The sequence below is a fragment of the Hyla sarda genome, chromosome 2, assembly GCF_029499605.1.
Source record: "Hyla sarda isolate aHylSar1 chromosome 2, aHylSar1.hap1, whole genome shotgun sequence".
Classification (NCBI taxonomy): domain Eukaryota; kingdom Metazoa; phylum Chordata; class Amphibia; order Anura; family Hylidae; genus Hyla; species Hyla sarda.
Genome location: NC_079190.1, coordinates 397,885,375 through 397,908,328, shown reverse-complemented (window position 1 = coordinate 397,908,328; position 22,954 = coordinate 397,885,375). Strand labels below are relative to the sequence as shown.

General features: G+C 40.6%; 1 protein-coding gene across 3 annotated transcripts in view; it reads left to right on the top strand.

Annotated features, from left to right (window-relative positions):
- The window catches only part of NAGPA (N-acetylglucosamine-1-phosphodiester alpha-N-acetylglucosaminidase), a 34,561-nt gene extending 20,118 nt beyond the window's left edge, over positions 1-14,443 (top strand). For 2 of the 3 annotated variants that reach the window (XM_056558752.1, XM_056558750.1), the window contains 6 exons: positions 4,139-4,344; positions 4,446-4,493; positions 8,753-8,881; positions 10,191-10,322; positions 10,442-10,523; positions 13,376-14,443. In XM_056558752.1, coding sequence (XP_056414727.1) covers positions 4,139-4,344; positions 4,446-4,493; positions 8,753-8,881; positions 10,191-10,322; positions 10,442-10,523; positions 13,376-13,619 — 841 coding nt within the window. In that variant the 3' untranslated portion in view covers positions 13,620-14,443. The remainder of the gene's footprint in view (positions 1-4,138; positions 4,345-4,445; positions 4,494-8,752; positions 8,882-10,190; positions 10,323-10,441; positions 10,524-13,375) is intronic. The other variant, XM_056558753.1, reaches the window with a different exon arrangement.
- Positions 14,444-22,954: the final 8,511 nt, after the last annotated feature.

The following is a 22,954-nucleotide window of genomic DNA, read 5'->3' as shown; positions in this document are numbered from 1 at the left end:
ACTTTATAGAATCCTTAGAGAACCAATATACCGTATATACTCGAGTATAAGCAGAGTTTTTCAGCACGATTTTTCGTGCTGAAAACACCCCCTTCGGCTTATACTCGAGTGAACTCCCCCACCCGCAGTGGTCTTCAACCTGCGGACCTCCAGAGGTTTCAAAACTACAACTCCCAGCAAGCCCGGGCAGCCATCGGCTGTCCGGGCTTGCTGGGAGTTGTAGTTTTGAAACCTCCGGAGGTCCGCAGGTTGAAGACCACCGCGGCCTTCGACATCATCCAGCCCCCTCTCACCCCCCTTTAGTTCTGTACAGTACTCACCTCCGCTCGGCGCTGGTCCAGTCCTGCAGGACTGTCCGGTGGGATAGTGGTTCCGGGCTGCTATCTTCACCGGGGAGGCCTCTTCTAAGCGCTTCGGGCCCGGCCCCAGAATAGTCACGTTGCCTTGACAACGACGCAGAGGTACGTTCATTGCCAACGTACTTCTGCGTCATTGTCAAGGCAACGCCTCTATTCCGGGCCGGAAGCGCGGAGAAGAGGCGCCCCCGGTGAAGATAGCAGCCCGGAACCACTATCCCACCGGACAGTCCTGCAGGACCGGACCAGCGCCGAGCGGAGGTGAGTACTCAGAACTAAAGGGGGGTGAGAGGGGGCTGGATGATGTTGAAGGCCACAGTGGTCTTCAACCTGCGGACCTCCGGAGGTTTCAAAACTACAACTCCCAGCAAGCCCGGACAGCCGATGGCTGCCCGGGCTTGCTGGGAGTTGTAGTTTTGAAACCTCTGGAGGTCCGCAGGTTGAAGACCACTGAGGGCGGATGATGAGAAGAGGATGATGAAGGGGGGGTGGGTGGGATGATGACGAGGATGATGAAGGGGTGGGGTGGGATGATGAAGGGGGGTGGGTGGGATGATTACAAGGGGATGATGAAGGGGGGTGTGTGGGATGAATACAAGGGGATGATGAAGGGGGGTGTGTGGGATGAATACAAGGGGATGATGAAGGAGGGATGTGTGGGATGATGACAAGGGGATGATGACAGGTGATGATGATGAGGGTCTGGATGATGACAGGCGGTGATGATGATGATGAGGATGTTAATGACGGGTCTGGATGATGACGGGGGGATGATGTATTTCCCACCCTAGGCTTATACTCGAGTCAATAACTTTTCCTGGGATTTTGGGTTGAAATTAGGGGTCTCGGCTTATACTCGGGTCTGCTTATACTCGAGTATATATGGTAAACTGATGCTGCACTGGTACCACACTCCCTTTCTTATTTAAAAATTGAACCCAGCCTGTTCAGTCTTTGCTGGTGGTGGCACCCAACAAGTTTCCTTATACCACATTTACTGGGAATGTGCCAATATTGTTACTTACTAGTCCATGGTACGCTACCTAATAGCAGACACTTTGAGCAGCACTCTTCCAATGCATTCTGTATAGTGATTGCTTAACGTCTCTGTTAAAGGGCTTAGTAGGCATGTTTTGAAGCTGAATATTGACACTGGCCAATTGCCTCCCTCCATTGGAAACAGGTTCATCATCCCTCTCCGCTATGATCTTGTTTCCATGATCAAGGGTGTCTGGAATTTGGAGTACCTTTTATCCCCTTTCTAAATAATACCATGCCTTCATTGTCCTCTATTTGGAGCCTATCGGATGATTACTGGTGCTCCCTACCTGAGTAGTCTTCCTTACTGCTCTTTATCACCCTAGTCAGACTCTCTCTTCTCTATCCCCCCTTCCCTCTACCATATTTCTTTACCCTTTCCTTCTTTTTCTCCGCCCTTTGGCTTGTTTTCCTTTTAGTCTACATTGATGGCAAATTTTGTTCATTTGCAATATTGTTGTGAATGCATATTAAATACTTCATAGTGGAGTCTCCCATGATGACAGTCTTGAAAATTTTAAGATCTGTTTTGGTGATGCTCAGTTATTGTTACCTCTATTTATCACTGATTCCTACCCGGTTGGATCTATGCTTCATGACCTTGTCTAGTAGACTTGTAGCTCAGTCTATCTGCTCTGGCAATTGTGCTATGTTGATGGCACATTTAGAAAAAAAAAAGAAAAAAAAACTTGAACAGTAAGACCAAGCATAATTTGATTACTATATGCCTCTATGTATGGTTTTATAGGACCCCCAGCCAACATCTACCATAGTGCCTACATACCCTACTGTAGCCTTTTATGCAAGTTCATGTCTATATTCATTAATCCCTTAACGACCACAAGCGTATATTTACGCTCGTGGCCTGCTCCCAGGACCCGCGGCTAATACCGGACATCAACGATCGGGCTGATGTCCGGTATTAACCATTTAGACGCCACAATCAAAGTTGATTGTGGCGTCTAAATCGGCAGAAAATACTGCCGGTTAGCTCAGCGGAGCTGTTCCGGACCACCGTGGCGTCCTGAACAGCTGAGAGGAGAGTGGGAGGTGACTTACTGTGTGCCATGCTGTCCGATCGTCGTTTGATTGCTCCAAGCCTGAGACTTGAGCAATCAAGCACAGATAATACTGATCAATGGGGGCTAAAAAAAAAAGTGTAAAAAATAAGAAGTGAATACATGTGATTAAACCCCTTCTTGAATAAAAGTTTCAATCCTTTTCCCATTTAGAAAAAAATTGAACAAAAATAAAATTAAACATATGTGGTATTGCCGCATGCGTAAATGTCCGAACTATAAAAATGTTACCTAAAACCCACGGTCAATGGCATACACGTAAAAAAATTTAGTCCAAAATTGCGTATTTTTGGTCACTTTGTATACCCTAAAAAATGTATAAAAAGCGATCAAAAAGTCCCATCAAAACAATCATGGTACCAACAAAAACTTCCGATCACGGCACAAAAAAAAAAAAAAAAAATTATAGGGGTCAGAAGATGACAATTTTAAACATACTAATTTAGTTGCATGTAGTTTATAGTTTGTTTTTTTTTAACAAAAAAAAACTACATAAATTTGGTATTATTGTAACCTTATGGACCTACAGAATAAATATATGGTCTCATTTTTACCAAAAAGTGCACTGCTTGAAATCGGAAGCCCCCAAAACTTACATAGTAAAGCGCGTGTGTGTGTGTTTTTATTATTTTTTTTTTTTGCCCCACAATTTTTTTTTCTGGTTTTTCCATAATTTTTGGGGTGAAATGATGTCATTACAAAGTACAATGGTGGCGCAAAAAACAAGCCATATCATATGAGTCTGTAGGTGCAAAATTTAAGTGTTCTGATTTTTAGAAGGTGAGGGGGAACATACAAAAGTGCAAAAACCAAAGAAAAACTCTGGTCCTTAAGGGGTTAGTAGGGGGTTAATAAAAGTAAATAAGCCCCTCTCCCAATAAAAAAAAGTCACATATATGCAAAAGTGGTACAGATGTAAACTACAGATCACAGTGCAAAAAATGAGCCCTCATACAGTCCTGTATATGGCAAAAAGTTACAGGGGATAAGTTATTTTTCACCGCACTATTCCTTTTTAACTTAGTTATTTAAAATAATCCAATAAATCCACAACATACAGCCCTCTCATGGTAATACTCTATTCAAAAGCTATCACACTATAGCGTTAAATATACATGACTCTGAGCAGAGTCATTGTGACAGGTGCCTAATAATATCCTGACACCTAGTACACAAGAAAGAATACTACTTTTGATGAAATCAAAACATATTTATAGATACACAATTTATTTTGAGGAAATGTGTATACAGTATATGTGTTGATTTAATCCTTGTACACAAATACATTTAGCTGGGGGCTGGTGAAAATGTAAGAAGTGAGACTCATGTACCCTGATTCTCTGACGGCTGCAATTCCTACTGCTCCTGGTTCCCTTTTGTCCCCTCTTCTTCCTTTTTCCAGGTATTGCCTGCTCACCCTCAGAGGCGGCTCACTGCTGCACCCATTGATTGGCTCAGTGGGGCAGTTCCTGCTGAGACAACACATCGAAGGACCGGGGTTGTCTCGACAGGAACTGTCCCCAGCCAGAAATAAATTATCTCCAAATAACCCATTTTAAGGGTTTAAACCATGCTCACACCTAGGTGTTTTCTGTGGGGCATGTTAAGTTGATACATGCACTTACATATTTTTATTTATTATACAGTTTTACTTTGTGCCCACAGTGTGTTTGATCCAATGTGGCGTTGCCCTCGGAGTGTGTCTACAATTGTTTGTGTCCATGAACCCTTATGTAATCCCCCAGACTGTGGAAGCCATGGAAAGTGTGTCGCAGGAGAGTGTCACTGTACAGGCTATTGGATGGGGAGCTCCTGTGAAGTTTTAAGCTGCGGACCTTCGAACTGCAGCGCTCATGGGACCTGCACCCCAGGTATGTATGTCCTCTAATGTACATGTGTAGTATCAAAATGATAGGAGTCACATCTCTGGAAATGGCTTTCTAATGGCCGCTGGTCCTTTTGTCTTCTACAGGTGGATGTGTTTGTGACGTGGGCTGGATGGACAGTAACTGCAGCAGTGGTAAACTTTACTCATAACCAAAATGTCTATTGTTAAATGTGCACTGTCAGTTTAATAAACTTTTTATATGTTGTTCATCTTGGCAAAACATTTACCTTTCTAATATACTTCATAAGAAAATGTTATTTCCTTTTTATAGAAATTATTGCTTTGTCCTAGCTAAAGCACAGGCATGGACAAAGTCCTATAAGTGAGGATGGGCTAGTACTCCCCTGTGTGTCTGATAGGACAGGAGAGAGCACTGAGGAGTGCTGTCGGACAGGATAGAGCACTGAGGAGTGCTGTCGGACAGGAGAGAGCGCGGAGGAGTGCTGTCGGACAGGAGAGAGCGCGGAGGAGTGCTGTCGGACAGGAGAGAGCGCGGAGGAGTGCTGTCGGACAGGAGAGAGCGCGGAGGAGTGCTGTCGGACAGGAGAGAGCGCGGAGGAGTGCTGTCGGACAGGAGAGAGCGCGGAGGAGTGCTGTCGGACAGGAGAGAGCGCGGAGGAGTGCTGTCGGACAGGAGAGAGCGCGGAGGAGTGCTGTCGGACAGGAGAGAGCGCGGAGGAGTGCTGTCGGACAGGAGAGAGCGCGGAGGAGTGCTGTCGGACAGGAGAGAGCGCGGAGGAGTGCTGTCGGACAGGAGAGAGCGCGGAGGAGTGCTGTCGGACAGGAGTGAGAGCGCGGAGGAGTGCTGTCGGACAGGAGTGAGAGCACAGAGGAGTGCTAGCCCACCCTCACTTACTGGACTTTGTCCATGCCTGTGCTTCAGCTTAGACATAGCCATGATTTTATAAGCCATGATTTCTATAAAAAGGAAATAACCTTTTCTTATGAAGTATATTAGAAAGGTTTAATGATTTGCCAAGATGTGCAACATATAAAAAATCTTTGTATCGGACAGTGCCCATTTAAGCTATTTTATAATATGTTGATGATACGGTGAATAAAAAGAGCATGAGGAAAACTTAGTATTATAAGCTGTAACTGAGAGTTGGAGAGAAAACTAAAGGAGTATTCTGACAAATTAGTTTGTCACAAATGTCTTATAGATGCTTTGAAAAGGAGGCATAATGTGCAGCAGTACAGGCATTCTGCAGGGGATTAAACGTTTACAATGCCCCTAAAATTTGTCTTTCTGCTCTTTTAGAATTGCGTTTTGTACAGTGATGCTCAAACGGGTGACAAAAACAAAAAACTGTACTCTCCTTTCTTGCTCCCTTGTTGCCACTAGTATCACGCTGCTCTGGTCCTGCTGTGTAGCGATTCCAGGTTCAGGGTCTGCATGTGGTGGTGTCCCCCAGTCAGCCACTGATTGGCTAAGCGAATAATTCCATGTGCCAAACACAGGAGTACAGCAGCTTTTTTTGTTTTTGGCAAAATATATATTTCTTGTACAATACCTGTGTTGTTTGTGCTGCACATTTTACCACCTACCTTTCGAATTACATTACAAGTTGCTATAGATAGAGGTATTTACCTGGCAGACTGTGGTCCAGATTCAGACCACAGCCACCAATCATCCAGAACACCAGCCAGTACCCTGAGAAGGCATCCTCTCTCCGCATTCATTTGCAGCCAAAAACAACTGCCAGCTCTTCCTCTATGATGCAGACATGCGATTAGCACTGCCTGCATCATTCTATTCTGGCCAGGCCTGAAGCCAGAGCAGCAGATCAGTCTGTACCTGGGAGAGGGAAGCATTCTGAGGTGAACAGTTGTAGCGCTCCTGTTCTTGTATAATTACAACTGCCAACATGACCGCCTGTCTGTGTATGATGGGAGTTGTAGTTTGCAGCAGCTGGAGAGTCACAGGATTGACTTATGTGCACCCTTCACATGGGGGCATCTGGCTACAGTTTATGGGCGGTCATAATGGCACAGTTCATGGAGGGCATACTGGCACAGTTAATAGGGGCAATAGTGGCACAGTTCAGACACCTCATTCTTTGTTTCAAGGATAACAGAGGTATAAACATTTGCTTATGAGCACAGTGTTTGGCAATATTATTTTTGGGGCACAGCATGTGGCTGTATTGTACTCAAGGGCACAGTGTGGGCAGTATTATAGTCGGGGTACAGTGTGTGGCAGTATTATAGTCAGGGAACAGTGTGTGGTAGTATTAGATTCGGGGGCATGCTGTGTTGGTATTATATTCAAGGGAAAAGTATGTGGCCGTATGCAGGTCGTACAGGAAACGGTTAAATCCTCCACACTGAAGTAGCTTGTTTTACTTTGTGACTTATTATTGGGATAATTATGTGTTCTACAACAGACAGGACCTATTTCTTTCATGGCACTAAGGCTGCTATGTGTACATCAGGTCTTAGCGTTCACCTTGGACCTTCACCGGATGGCGGACATGAATATCACAGAATGTGGCAGCTTTAATTTATTGGAAGACATGTATACATATATAGATGGATATATGTATCTTATATTTATTACAGTCAATAGTATTTGTGTCCAGTGAAAATACAAACAAGATGAAATATACATTAACACTAGGATGTGGGTGACAATATACATTGGATGCACACATACAAAGTCATTTACTTTGCAACAATCAGTCTTGCACTCATGTATATCATGTAGAAAGGGACTTTCTCTGGGTTTTTTTTTTTTCTTAATATTTCATAATTAGAGTGAAGTCTGCAGAATTATTATTTTTTTTTATGTTATAGCTATTTCTTTTCGTAAGAACTTTCCAAGTGGTGTCCATATTGAAGACACACACTGTACAGACAGTTTAGCAGGGTGCATGTGCTTTATGGCAGCTGCAATGAATGGGAGTCAGTTAAGGGAGGGTTCACACCACGATTTTCTATATAGTTTTTGGATACGTTTAAAAAAAAAAAAAAAAAAAAAAACGTATGCAACTGTACAGAAAACCGTGCCCATAGACTTTCCATTCAAAACCGTATGCACCATATTGCATACGGTTGTCTCCGTTTTTCACACCACACGGTTTTTAACTTTTTTTTTTTTTTTTTTTTTTCTGGACAGAAAACCGTGGCCTACCACGGTTTTTGCTCCAGGTGAAAAACCGTATTGACCCGTATGTTTTTTTTTTTTTTTTTTTTTTAACATGGGAGTCAATGGGAACTGTACAGAACTGTATGTGCGTACAGTTCCATCCAGTTTTTACCATACGTTTTTTTACTTTGCACAGTTTTTTTTCCTTGGAATTTCAATCAAACAAGTGAAACTTTATTCATAATGGAGTGAAAAGTTCAAAACGTATGAGTTTTTTTCTTAAAAAACGGATGCAACCGGACATCACTTTTCAAACCGTATACAGTTTTCAACCGTATACAGATAAAACTTTGTACACACGTTTTGATACAGTTTAGTCAGGTTTTGAGGAATCTGTTTTTTTTATCAAAAACCGGAAAAAAAAACTGTATTGCAAAAACGTGGTGTGAACCCAGCCTAACATAGATAATTATGACAGCCTCCAGGAGAATAGCCTCTTCCCCTCAGATACAAGGCTCTTATAGGAGAGAGGCATACGTGTGTATATCATCAATTACAGGTGTTGGACAAACGTCTAGATCAACCCTATTTCAAAATAGTAAATTTAAACCCTACCTGACACACCCACAATCACCAATAATGCCCTCCCACCCCTTTTTCTCAGTCAAAATTTTTATATTCCTGTTGATACACTTATTACTTGTGCTAGTTTTTTTGTTTTAGGGGTGTAAGGTATCAAGCCTGACAGTCTCAGGGGAATTATTGATTGGTGCGCCTGTGAGCAAGGACTAGCAAAGGATCTGCGGACAGAAGTAGCTGTGGCCAAAAGTCACAAACTATTTTCAGATTATTTTTTTTTTTTGTGGCACTCCTGGTTATGGCATAAAAGAAGGAAAAAAAAAACTGATGCAAACTATTGACTTAACCTACACTGTGTGATGTGGCTCTCAGTTATTTTAGCACTGCAGTGTTTTAAATCCTTATTTGTAAACTACAGTCAGGAGAAGGGACAGTCATACATTTTTTTTTATTTTTTTTTTTCTTTCTAAGCCAGGATTTGAAAATGTGTTTAACTTGTTTACTAGGGACTAGGGCATTAAGTTTTCTGGTATTGTACATCAGCTCTATTTACGCAAATAATGCTGGGCTGAAATACAGGACACTGATACCTAGGGAAAAAAACACATCCCTTTTCCTAATTCAGGAAAACAATTTAACAATATTTATCTAAAATAAAATGTATATAATTTAGTTGAGTGCCATGAATATGATCAATTTTAGAGTATATGCATTTTTTTTTCAGCTTGTAGCCATGGATACTATGGAGATGGATGTACCAGTGTGTGTCGTTGCCAGAACAATGGGACATGTGACCATATTAATGGTACTTGTAAATGCCCAGCAGGATTCACAGGATTGTACTGTGAAGAAGGTAATTCCTTATATTCGGTCTCTCTGCAACATGAAATCATTAATAATATGAAGCTTTTTACTTCTGAGCACTTTGTGACCATTAACAACAGCAAAGGAAAATGCAGATGTTTTCATAGCAGAATAAAAGGCGGTCCTTAAGTAGTTTTAGTGCTTGTAGCGAGCATGATTTACATAGTTACATACTTTAATAATGTTAGAAAAAAAAAAAGTTCAACCCCCAAAAAATGAGGCTGATGCCAATTGCCCCATACCAGGGGGAAAAATTCCTTCCTGACTCCAATATGGCATCAGAATAAATCCCTAGATCACTGTTCTGTCCTGTAATGTTATTACTCTTCAGTACATCCAGGCCCTATTTGAACTCTTATCATGTTCCATAGTCTCACTTAGTGATTGAAAAATCGGGGTTAACAAATTGTGTTTTTTGTAAAAAAATTTCTTCCTGGAAAAACTGGAAAAAAAATGGAGTATTGAATTTGTTCTTTTTATATTGATAAATAATATTTATAACATGGTATTTACGCTATGGAATATTTCACCTTTATATATACCACCAATATATCACCTTTACCGCCTAAAGATTAGCAAATCCTGGAATACAATGCAAATACTGAGAATGCAATTGTTAAAGGAGAGCAATATGAATTTCTGTCTCTAGGGGCGCTGCAGGGAAAAGGTTTCAGTTTAGTTTGGTTGTGGCTGGGATCCATCTTGTTGGTATTACAGTAGTTGATTGTTTGTCTTCTTAGATTGGCCTTAATAGACATTTATCTGATTCCTATTAATGTTCTCCCCATCACAGATAATGTTTACTTATTTCCTGTTCAGAAAATGTAGCATTTTTCCTGAAAAAATTGTTGGTGGCTTTAAAATTTCTAGACATTTTATATCTCTAGTCTGACTGCTGTTACAGTAAAGAACCCCCCTCTGTGCTGGTGTAGAAACCTTCTTTCCTCTAAACATAGAGGATGCCCCCTTGTTATAGATACAGTCCTGTGTACTCCCATTCCATGTTATACTCTAATTTATAGGAAGTTGTCCTTCTATACTTGTATGCGGACACTCAGCACTATTCCTTCTGCTTCTCACAAGTATTTATTGCCAAATTTGTGACTTATTTTTCTTAAAGAAAACCTTATATTCTGTACACAAGGCAATGTGAGCATCATTGTGATGGGTCTATCATAAATATTATAAGCCCATATCACATCAGCATCTTATTGTGAAATGAATGTACATGTGCTATGAGGCACAGATGTGATGTGTATATCATCTGCTTACATCTAACACTGTATCTTTTATTCTAGTTTGCCCATTTGGCTATTATGGTTTAGGATGCCAAGATGTTTGCCAATGTGAAAAACAGTGCTACTGCCATCCTGCAACAGGGAGCTGCAACTTTTCCAAGAAGCTTAGGACAGTTGCGCTTTTATCAAAAGGTTTGGTTTTCCTTATTGTCTTTATGTAGTTTATGTGGTCATTTTATTTATGCATCTTGTTCTGCATGGTCTCCTTCCGCCATTAGTTTTATTGATAGAAATCTCTTCTAATATTTCAGTCGGCTCCTGCATGGAATCTGTGTTATACTCATCCTGGTGGGAAGCTGTACCCTCTGATGCCAAAGTAACTTACCTTGCTGAGTAAGAATTTTATCTCTTTTTCATAGTATATTGTGGATTTTACATTTTTATATGATGGATTGATAGCCTAAAACTTAGAAACATGTATATAAAATACAAACTATACAACCCAGTTATGTAGTAGATAGCCAACCAAATACTTTAACCCCTTTACTCCTTAGCCTGTTTTGACCTTAACCCCTTAAGGACCCGGGCTTTTTCCGTTTTTTCATTTTCAATTTTTCCTCCTTAACTTTAAAAAATCATAACTCTTAAAAATTTTCACCTAAAATTATATATAATGGCTTAATTTTTGCGTCACTAATTCTACTTTGTAATGACATTAGTCATTTTACCCAAAAATCTACGGTGAAACGGGAAAAAAAATCAATGTGCGACAAAATTGATGAAAAAACACTATCTTGTAAGTTTTGGGGGCTTCTGTTTTTACGCAGTACATTTTTTGTCAAAAATGATACCTTATCTTTATTCTGTAGGTCCATATGGTTAAAATGATACCCTACTTGTATAGGTTTGAATTTGTATCACTTCCGAAAAAAATCATGAATACATGCAGGAAAATTTATACGTTTAAAATGGTCATCTTTTGACCCCTATAACTTTTTTATTTTTCTGTGTTCAGGGCGCTTTGAGGACTAATTTTTTGCGCTGTCATCTGAAGTTTTTAGCGGTACCATTTTTGTTCTGATCAGACTTTCTGATCACTTTTTATTCACTTTTTTGTGGTATAAAAAGTGATCAAAAATGCGCTATTTTGGACTATGGAATTTTTCTGCGCGTACGCCATTGAACGAGCGGTTTAAAAAGCAGTATATTTTTATAATTCAGACATTTCCGCACGCGGCGATACCACATATGTTTATTTTTATTATTATTTACATAATTTATTTTTTATTTTTGGAAATGCCGGGTGATTCAAACTTTTATTAGGGGAAGGGATAATTGAAAGGGTTAATGAGTTTTTTTTTTACACTTTTCTTATGCAATATTATAGCTCCTATAGGGGGCTATAACATTGCATGTACTGATCTTTTACACTGATTGATCCATCTCCATAGGAATGGATCAATCAGTGCTTTCGGCGATTGAATGCTCAAGCCTGGATCTCAGGCTTGAAGCATTCATTCGGCGATCGGACAGCGCAGGAGAAGGTAAGAAGACCTCCTCCTGTGCTACAGCTGTTCGGGAGGCCGCGATTATACCCAGGCGATCCCGAACAGCTCCCTGAGCTAACCGGCAACTTTTACTTTCGTTTTTAGCCGCGCGGCTCAGCTTTGAGCGCGCGGCTAAAGGGTTAATAGCGCGCGGCACCGCGATCAGTGCCGCGCGCTATTAGAGGCGGGTCCCGGCTTCACTATGACACCGGGCCCGCCGCGATATGATGCGGGGTCACCGTGTGACCCCGCGTTATATCGCTGGACCGGGACCCAGGACGTACTCATATGTCCTGGGTCCTTAAGAGGTTAAAGGAGTACTCCGGTGAAAAACTTTTTATTTTTAAATCAACTGGTACCAGAAAGTTAAACAGCTTTGTAAATTACTTTTATTAAAAAATCTTTATCCTTCCTGTACTTTTTAGCTGCTGAATACTACAGTGGAAATTTTTTTCCGTTTCAAACACAGAGCTCTCTGCTGACATCATGAGCACAGTGCTCTCTGCTGACACCTCTGTCTATTTTAGGAACTGTCCAGGGTAAAAGGAAATCCCCATAGCAAACATATGGTGTTCTGGACAGTTCATAAAATGGACAGAGATGTCAGCAGAGAGCTCTGTGCTCGTGATGTCATCAGACAGCTCTGTGTTTCAAAAAGAAAAGAATTTCCGCTGTTGTATTCAGCAGCTAATATGTACAGGAAGGATTAAGATTTTTTAATAGAAGTAATTTACAAATCTGGACAAAATAATAGCTTACACCTCTAGGGCCTCACCACCCTTGGTGCATAATGATAGAAGTGAAAAATAAATGTAAATATAACAGCGTTACTAATATATAAAATTTTAATAGTAAATATAAAATAAACAAAATTTACACATTTGACTGGCACATATTTACTAACATTCATCATGGTGGCAGGTAGATCTCAGCCTGCTTGACTTCTTTAGCTCCTGTTTATCTTTGGAAGAACAATAGGGTTCGGCAACAAAAATCCAGCAGCCTGACCCTTCTTTCTACTGACATCATCTTTCTGTTGAGAGTCAGGAGGCGGCCATACACCTTAGAGAATTGGCTGACTTTAGTATGATGATCCCATTAAATAGAAGCCCCCAGTAGGTAGGTAGGGAACATTCCACTTTAAGGTTAAAGGCCCCAGTTGTCAGGTAGGTAGGGAACATTCTGTTAGGTAGCCCCCATTAGGAATAGTTTCCCCCCCCCCCCACCACCACCACCAATAAAACAATAATCATTCCTACCTTCACTTTGCTCCTACGCCAAGGCCTCTGCGTCCTCTGCTCTGTTAGACATGCAGGAACTTCTCCTTCACGCTGTTATTCGGAGTGGTGCAGGACCTGCTGCACAATAAAATGACATCATTTCATTGCGTGGCAGGAGGAGAGGTAAGAGGATTTTTTTTTATTTTTTTTTAAAGGTGTGCAGGTATTTGGGACATCTACATGAGTACAAGTTGTGTTTTTTTTTGTTAGTTTTTTTTGTTAGTTTTTTTTTTTTTTTAAAGCTTTGAACATTTATTTATTGGACATGCATTCCATTTTGCTGGCTGTGGTTGAAGCTGAACAGCTTTTTTTTGTTTGTTTGTTTTTTTTTTTTATTATTTAAAAAGTTCATCCCCCATGGCAGATTTTATTTTATTATCATTGTTTTAATGAGTGCCGGTATATTTGTGTTTTGCAGGCACATCTGGGTAGGATTAAGCTGTACCCTTCTGGGGCTACTTGTGATTAGTATTGTCTTCAACATTAGACAGGTCTGGTCCTGCAGACGAAACAGTAAGGACTGGACTTATTCCTACCAACAACTTCGAGAAATGAATGGAAATGTGGATGTCCCAGATATGTATGAGACCTGCGACTTGTATCACCCAGATATCGATGTGGATATGTCACATAATGAAATGGGGAGTGGAAGGTCAGGGTAAATCTGGCTGGAATCAGTCAGCTCCACTTATGCATGCTGTGCTCCGCAGCAGTCTAGTGCCTTGCACGCACCCAATAATTTGGGTGTAAAACTTGAAGGAAATTAATAAGTACATTCACTGCAATGTATAGTATTCCAAAAAGGTATTCTTGAATTTTTTTAAATGTGCAATATTTCCAATGCCTTATTTTATTGAATGGAATGTGCTTTCATTTTTCAACGCTGGGTTTTGTGCTTTTTAACAGCTTTCTTGTTTATATATGTAAAATTGCCAAATTTTTTATCGGAAGCTATGGATACTTCCCACTAGTAACTTTATGTAATGGTTGAGGGTAGTCCAGGTACTGTACATATTTAATAAGCTTGTGAAACAAATACTTTGAACGTAAATTTAGCCAAATGCATAAAAGCAGTCTTACAGGAGCAAAATGGGGTTTCATCGTTCAAGTCTAGAGTACAAAAAAGTTTATCCTTCATTTCCTATATATACAAAATGTCTAAACAGGAGCCGTATTTCTGTGACCATAATGGCAATCCACGTAAACACAAAATCATAGGAACACATACATAAAATATTATTATTATAGGTTAAGTTTAAAGTGTATGGAATCTGTCATGTCTTCCAACATATACAGGAAAACATAAGTTCACTTCTGAATACCATTTTATCCCCTATGGATGGGTGTGATCTACTTAAAGCTGGACTACATGAGGTCACAATGCTCATTCAGCTATCTATCACGATTCTCTGCTTAAGAAATGAAGGACCTTCATAAATATATTGCATTACTTAGTATTATAGTGTGGAGCAGCATGCAAACAGTTCTGAAGGTATGGAGTTGAAAGGTTTAGGAATCAACGCAAATGCTGTGGAGAGTTAATATTTAGTAAATTCCTCATAAAAAGGAAACTCAGAATGGAAAGCTTTGCTCAAACATAGATATGAGTGATGTCTCGGCAGAATTTTGGATGCCACCTGATCTGTAAGGGTGTATTCTGACATGTAGATTTTGTCACTGCTTTTGTAAAACACACACACAAACTGTTAATTTAAAGGCATGCATCCTGTAACCTTGGAGCAAAAGCAAACATGTGCTTTAAAACATGGATCAACTACACACGCCCCTACTCATGGTAAGTTTATTTTTATTTTTTTATAATCCTTCTCCTGTAACATCTTCGTAGGAGATATGTTATATAAATCCATTATGCCCTGCTCCAAAGAAACATATAGATTGTGCAGATAGCTTTATGCTCCTACATTATTATTATTATTGCTGCATTTTGTTTCCCTCCTGTACATGACAAGGTATATTAAAAAATACAGTCATGATTTTCTGATTTAGGCAAAATGCACTAGGTGCTATTGTGAGGGCAAGAAGAACAATAAGCAGATGAATACATAGTAACAAGAGTATGCCCGGAAATAATAATGTGGCAAAGCTGTCAATGTCATAATAAGATGCTGTTTTCCCTGCCAATGGAATTCATAGTCAGTTGACATTTTCTTATACTAGAACTGCCCTCCATTACTCTATACTTTTTACAAGGTGCCCACATAACAGTTCTTTCCTCACCAGCCGTATGCATTCCTTGAGCTATACTCAAGTGCAGCAGTCTCTAAACTGTGCACCTCCAGAGGTTGCACAACTCCTGCAATGAAATCAGGAACTTCCTGATAAACAACTTGCACAGATCACAGGATTGGAGGTCAAATGTCTTCTAAGCAACTTAAATCTCTCTCTCTCTGTCTCTGTCTCTGTCTCTCTGTATCTGTCTCTCTGTATCTGTCTCTCTGTATCTGTCTCTCTGTATCTGTCTCTCTGTATCTGTCTCTCTGTCTCTCTCTCTGTCTCTGTCTCTCTCTGTCTCTGTCTCTCTCTCTCTCTCCGCCGAGTATTTAGCTGCGGATCTGCTGGTGAAGGCCCTGCTCTATGCTGGCTTTATATGTGCCTGCTCGTAGTGGCAATACGCCGCCACCAGCAGACACCCTGCAGCGATGTGCGCGGCGTACTCGCACATCGCGGCCACTCTCCCTGCTCTGAGCTAGGCAGAGAGCTCCCGCGACGTGAGAGTATACTGCGACTCGCACATTGCAGTGTGTCTGCTGGTACCGGCGTATTGCCACTACAAGCAGGCACATGTAAAGCCAGCATAGAGCGGGCCTTCACCAGCGGATTTGCAGTGTAAAATACGCTGTAAATCTGCGCATGTGAACGTACCCTTAAGCAGGGAATGGGGCGGTGGCCAAACATGTGCACTGCTTCTCCATTTTTGACCTTTGTTCGTGTGATCAGTGATCTGACCCCAACTAATCACCTAGTTATCATTTAAATGGTAATTTGCAAAAACTTTATATATAATGTAGATGATAACATTATGGGGGTATTCACACGTACAGTATCCTGTGTATTTTTGATGCACAGGATTTGAAGCTGCAAATTTCAATGTAAACTAAGTGAACCCAACTTCAAATCCCCAGCCTCAAATCCTGCACAACAAATATGCACAGGATACTGTACGTGTAAATATACCCTATATGTATATTTGTTATATACATTGGTTAAAAAAATGTATATCTTCGTGTGGAAAAAATGCTTTGTCCCTGCAGCTATTGCCTGTGTGTGTCTGTGCAGAAAGAAAATACAAAAAGTGTGGGCAGGGCTCTCTGCACTGAGGCTCTATGACACACACCCCGACTCACACAGCAGGCTGACTGACAAGCCAAGAGCCTGTACAGAGAGCTGCTTGTTCCGCCCATATCTAACATATATATAAAAAGTGTTTGCAAATGACAGGTACACTTTAATCAGGGGATATGTGAACATAGTCTAAAGAGAGAATGTGATATTTGAAGACCTTTTTCTAAGTTTTTATGACATGATGGAATTGATATGGAAATGGGATGCAGATTCTGCACCCTAAATTTGTCAGATTACAGTACAATATATGTGAATATAGCTTTCAAAATGCCAGCCACATGAAACTTTGGAAATATAAAAAAAAAAAATTACTGCTGAGATAACAAGCCATATTCATTTTTGTGAAACATGTTTTTACAATAGTTTTTGCACGTTTTAATATATATATATAGGGAGAAATGCACTGTAAAATTCACAGGCGTATGTTGCCATGGAATCTTTTCTACAAAGACATTATGCCTACTCTAACTAAAATGTGAAACTGCTATATAGGTCCTGTACGGATAAAGCGACAAAGGTAGTATTTTTTTTTCTGTTTTTTCTATACATTTTAGTAACTCCATATTTTTCAGAATTTTCCATACAAATTAGTAAATATAATGAATACAATTTTAAATTGTTTATTACATTTTATTAAGAACCCATAAGTGAATAGTGTCTCTTTTTTTTTTTTTATATTTTTCTTTTTACCAACTTGAATGTGAATGTTTGAATTTTTAAAGTGAATTATTCTTATATAGTTTAGAATGGTACCTAAGAAAGAAGCAAATTTGCACTAATGCCCATGGTTACACGCACATCTTGTTACCTTACGGTGTAATAAAAGGATTAAACTGTGGTAGGTTCAAAGAACTTAAATCTGTATGAAAATAATTTACTTGTCTTAGTAAAGATTAAATAAAAAGACCACATTGTGCATTATTTTAAACTGGTTCTGTCTCTTTATGTGCGACATTGTGGAAAATGTATCAAAATTTGTGCAGAGAAAAAAAATGAATTTTCTCATAGCAACTTATCTAGTGACTGCTCTTATTTTGTAAAGGGCCAGGGAAAAATGAACATGACTCTAGATCAGTAACTGTAACCATGCAAGATGGTCCGAAAGCGGCACAGCTGGACTTCACTTATAAAGCAGAAGATCGATAACAAACATGCATCTCTAAAATCAGCCCAATGTAGGTGGGGGTATTACTAAGACATGCGTGTAGAGGTGTCAGAGCTTTAAGAGTCACCAGTCTGTCAATAAACCTGGCATATCTGTGGCTTTGAGCTGGCTGAGATTTCCGCTATAATTTACGTCGGGCCAAAAGTGGTGGGCACAGAATAATGGACAAGTAAGAATTTTTGAACAAATAAGCTTTGTGCCAAAATTTGACATTTTTTTTTTTTTAAATGCTAAAAACGTGTATTTTTAGAATTATAACACCTATCAAGGGAATTCTCTATCAACTACATAGAAATCAGAAGAATAGATTTTGTAACATGTTAAAGGGGAAACAGTCATCAGTTTTATGCTTCCAAAACCGTGGGCAGCTAAACTGGTGCAGGAATAGCAATGCTGGGACACTATGAATTACTCTAAGACGCTTGGGCAATTCAGGGTAATCATAGTTTGAAAATTATACCAGGACCAAGGTAACTAATCCCTGGGCAAGTCTCAGTGGCTCTTCCCCATCCCGGTGGCTTGAAAGGCATGTTTCTTCCTAGCAGTGTACAGGGAGGGACGCGTATCTCCAGCCAGGTGGGAAAACCATAGGTTGGCCACTTTGACGCAGTGCAGATAGACCGATGTAACTCAGAAGTTACTTAAAGGGGTACTCCGTTGAGAAAATTGTTAAAAAAAAAAATTCAAATCATGTTGTGCCAGAAAGTTAAACAGATTTGTAAATTACCTGACTTCTTTTCTGTCTGACCACAGTGCTCCTTGCTGACACCTGCAGATATACAATGATTATACCAGAAAATATAGTAGGAGACATAAGCCAACGGAAACATAGGAGTCTTGCGGCAGCATATCTCTACACCCGCTTGCCTTCCCCGACTCATTCACAAAACAAAAATGCTTAGCCAAGTACCATATTTTTTGCATTATAAGACGCACTTTTTCTTCCCCAAAACTGCGGGGAAAAAGTTGGTGCGTTTTGTACGGCAAATACACACCTATCGCGGCGGTCCCTGCGGCCATCAATGGCCGGGACCCGCAGCTAATACAGGACATCACCAATCGCGGTGATGCCCTGTATTAACCCTTCAGACGAGGCGATCAAAGCTGACCGCCGTGTCTGAAGGGAAGGTGACACTAACCCGGCTGCTCAGTCGGGCTGTTTGGGGCCACCGCGGTGAAATCGCGGTGTCCCGAACAGCTTACAGGACACCGGGAGGGACCTTACCTGCTTTCTAAGTGACTGTTCCGTGCCGGGATTCCCTGCATGACCGGCGCTCTCCTTCGACGTAATCACGTTGTCGCGCAGGCCGTCCCGTCATCCAATAGGAGCGGCGTGCGTAGTGATGTGATGACGGCGACAGAGTGTGGATTTTGGGGAGCATGTTGCATCTAGGACCCCCCCCCCCCCCATATGGTGCCAGAACATAAAAAAAAAAAAACACATGACACTATTTGGGGAAACTACACCCCTCAAGGAACGTAACAAGCGGTACAGTGAGCCTTAACCCCTTAACGATGCAGGATGTAAAATTGGTAAAATTGTACGCCCTGGTGAGCTGGTACTTAACGCACCAGGACGTACATTTACGTCCTAAGTATAACCGCGAGCATCGGAACGATGCCCGGATCATGCGCAGCAGGTCCCAGCTGCTGATAGCAGCCAGGGACCCGCCCGTAATGGCGGACATCCGCGATCCCGCGGATGTCCGCCATTAACCCCTCAGATGCCGTGATCAATTCAGATCACGGCATCTGCAGCATCGCAGTCACTAAAATGGATTATCTGATCGCCCGCTGCGAACCGATCATCCAGCACGGCAGACTGAGGTCCCCTCACCTTCCTCCGCTGCCTTCCCGGCGTCTTCTGCTCTGATCTGCCTTCCCGCAGACCAGAGCAGAAGATGACCGATAACACTGATCAGTGCCATGTCCTATACATAGCACTGAACAGTATTAGCAATCGAATTATTGCTATAAATAGTCCCCTATGGTGACTACAAAAGTGTAAAAAAAATAAAGTAAAAAAAAAACTCCCGCAATAAAAACGTAAAATGTCCCCTTTTTCCTATTTCACCTGCAAAAAGTGTTAAAAATAATAATTTATATACATATTTGGTGTCGCTGCGTGCGTAAACATCTGAACTAGTAAAATAATTACGGTGAACGGCTTGAATGTATAAAAAAAAAAAAAAAAAAAGTCAAATAGCTTTTTTATAACATTTTATTCAAAAAAAAAATAAAAATGGATAAAGTTTATATAAGCAAATATGGTATCAATAAAAAGTACAGATCACGGCGCAAAAAATGAGCCCTCATACCGCCGCTTATACGGAAAAATGAAAAAGTTATAGGTCTTCAAAATAGGGGGACTTTAATTGTACTAATTTGGTTAAAAAGTTTGGGATTTTTTTTTTTTTTTAAGCGCAACAGTAATAGAAAAGTATGTTATCTTGGGTATCATTTTAATCATATTGACCCAAAGAATAAAGAACACGTCATTTTTACCGTAAATTGTACGGCGTGAAAACGAAACCTTCCAAAATTAGCAAAATTGCGGTTTTCTTTTTAATTTCCAATACAAATAGTATTTTTTTGTTTGCGCCATACATTTTATGGTAAAGTGATTGATGGCATTACAACGGACAACTGGTCACGCAAAAAACAAGCCCTCATACTAGTCTGTGGATGAAAATATAAGAGATATGATTTTTTGAAGGCGAGGAGGAAAAAACGATTTGCGTAGGGTGTTTTGCGCCCCGGTCTGGTCACCCCGGTCTGGTCCCCGCCCGGCGGGGACCGAAATTCCCACGGGCGTATGGATACGTCCTGGGTCCTTAAGTACCAGGAAGCCAGGGTGTATCCATACACCCTAGGTCCTTAAGGGGTTAAGGACTCAGACCATTTGGGCCTTAAGGACTCAGACGATTATATTTTTACGTTTTTTTGTTTTTTCCTCCTCGCCTTCAAAAAATCATCATGAAGTTTTGCAACAGCTGGAGGGCTACAGTTTGAGACCACTATACAGTGGTCTCTAAACTGTATCCCTCCAGATCTTGCAAAACTACAACTCATAGCATGCCCAAACAGCTGTTTGCTGTCTAGGCATGCTGGGCGTTTTTTCCTCCTCGCCTTCAAAAAATCATCATGTAGTTTTGCAACATCTGGAGGTCCACAGTTTGGAGATCACTGTGCAGTGGTCCATAAACTGTAGCCCTCCAGATGTTGCAAAACTGCAAATCCCAGCATGCCCAAACAGCAAACAGCTGTCTCGGCATGCTGGGAGTTATAGTTATGCAACAGCTGGAGGTACGCAACTACATCTCCCAGCATGCCCTTCGGTGATCAGTGCATGCTGGGAGTTGTAGTTTTGCAACAGCTGGAGGCACACTGGTTGGAAAATACTGAGTTAGGTAACAGAACCTAACTGAAGGTTTTCCAACCAGTGTGTCTCCAGCTGTTGCAACAGTACAACTTCCAACATGCACGGTCTGTCAGTACATGCTGGGAGTTGTAGTTTTGAAACAGCTGGAGGGTACATTCACACAGGCAGGTTTTTCGCCATAGCGCAAACTCCTAGCAGGAAACTCACCGTAACCTGCCAGTGCTAATGTACCCTAAAAACACTACACTAACACAAAATAAAGGGTAAAACACTACATATACACCCTTGCACTGTACACCCCAATAAAAATGAAAAACTTATTGTACAGCAGTGTTTCCAAAACGGAGTCTCCAGCTGTTGCAAAACAATAACTCCCAGCATTTCTGGACAGCCACTGTTGAATTTCAAGGAAACAGTTTAGGGCCACATATGGGGTATTTCTGTACTCGGAAGAAATTGCACTACAAATTTTGGGGGGCTTTTTCGCCTTTTACCCCTTATGAAAAGGAAAAGTTGGAGTCTACACCAGCATGTTAGTGTAAAAAAAAATGTTTTACACTAACATGCTGGTGTTGCCCCATACTTTTTTTTTATTTCACAAGAGGTAAAAGGAAAAAAAAAGACCCCCAAAATTTGTAACACAATTTCTCCTGAGTACGGAAATACCCCATATGTGGCCGTAAAATGCTCTGCGGGCGCATAACAAGGCTCAGGAGTGAGAGCGCACCATGTACATTTGAGGCCGAAATTGGTGATTTGCACAGGGGTGGCTGATTTTACAGCGGTTCTGACATAAACGCAAAAAAAGAAATACCCACATGTGACCCCATTTTGGAAACTACACCCCTCACGGAACATGACAAAGGGTATAGTGTGCCTTAATACACCCACAGGTGTTTGACGAATTTTACAAATTTTGGGGGGCTTTTTCTCCTATTACCACTTGTAAAAATTCAAAAACTTGGTCTACAAGAACATGCGAGTGTAAAAAATGAAGAAATGATGCAAGTATGGACAACATTTTACCACTAACATAAAGTAGAATAAGTCATGAAAAAACAATCTCGGAATCAGAATGAAAAGTAAAAGCATCCCAGAGTTATTAATGCTTAAAGTGACAGTGGTCAGATGTGCAAAAAATGGCCGAGTCCTTAAGGTATAAATGGGCTGGGTCCTTAAGGGGTTAAGCATAAATAACTTGGGGATGCTTTTACTATTCATTCTGATAAATCAGTTTTTTCGTGACATATTCTACTTTATGTTAGTGATAAATTTTTGGCGATACTTGCATCCTTTCTTGGTGAAAAATTCAAACATTTGATGAAAAATTTGAAAATTTTGCATTTTTTTTCACTTTGAAACTCACTTTGATGCTTATAAGTTTGAAGCTTTGAAGTTTATAAGGAAAATGGACATCCCAAATAAATTATAGCAATTTTCCAATTTTTTACAAAAATTTTTACAAAAAAAGTTCAGTTTGAAGTGGATATGAGGGGCTTTCATGTTAGAAATACCCCACAAATGACCCCATTATATATTCAAAATGACATTCAGAAAGTTTGCCAGGAATAGAAGCAAAGTAAAGGAGAAATTTCAAAATCTTAATTTTTTACACTCGCATGTTCTTGTAGAGCCATTTTTTGAATTTTTACAAGGGGTAACAGGAGAGAAATTCCCCCAAAATTTGTTACCGAATTTCTCTCGAGTAAGGAAATACTTTATATGTGGATGTAAAGTGTTCGGCGGGCTCAGTAGAGGGCTCAGAAGGGATGGAGCGACAATGGGATTTTGGGGAGTGAATTTTGCTGAAATGGTTTTTGGGGGGCATGTCGCATTTAGGAAGTCTGTAAGGTGCCAGAACAGCAAAAAACAAACACATAGCACACTATTTTGGAAACCACACCCCCTCAAGGCACGTAACAACAGGTCCAGTGAGCCTTAACACCCCACAGGTGTTTGATGACTTTACGTTAAAGTCGGACGTGTAAATTAATTTTTTTTTTCACTAAAATGCTGTTTTTTCCCCAAATTTACAAGGGTAAGAGGAGAAAATGCCCCTCAGAATTTATAACACCATTTCTTCTGAG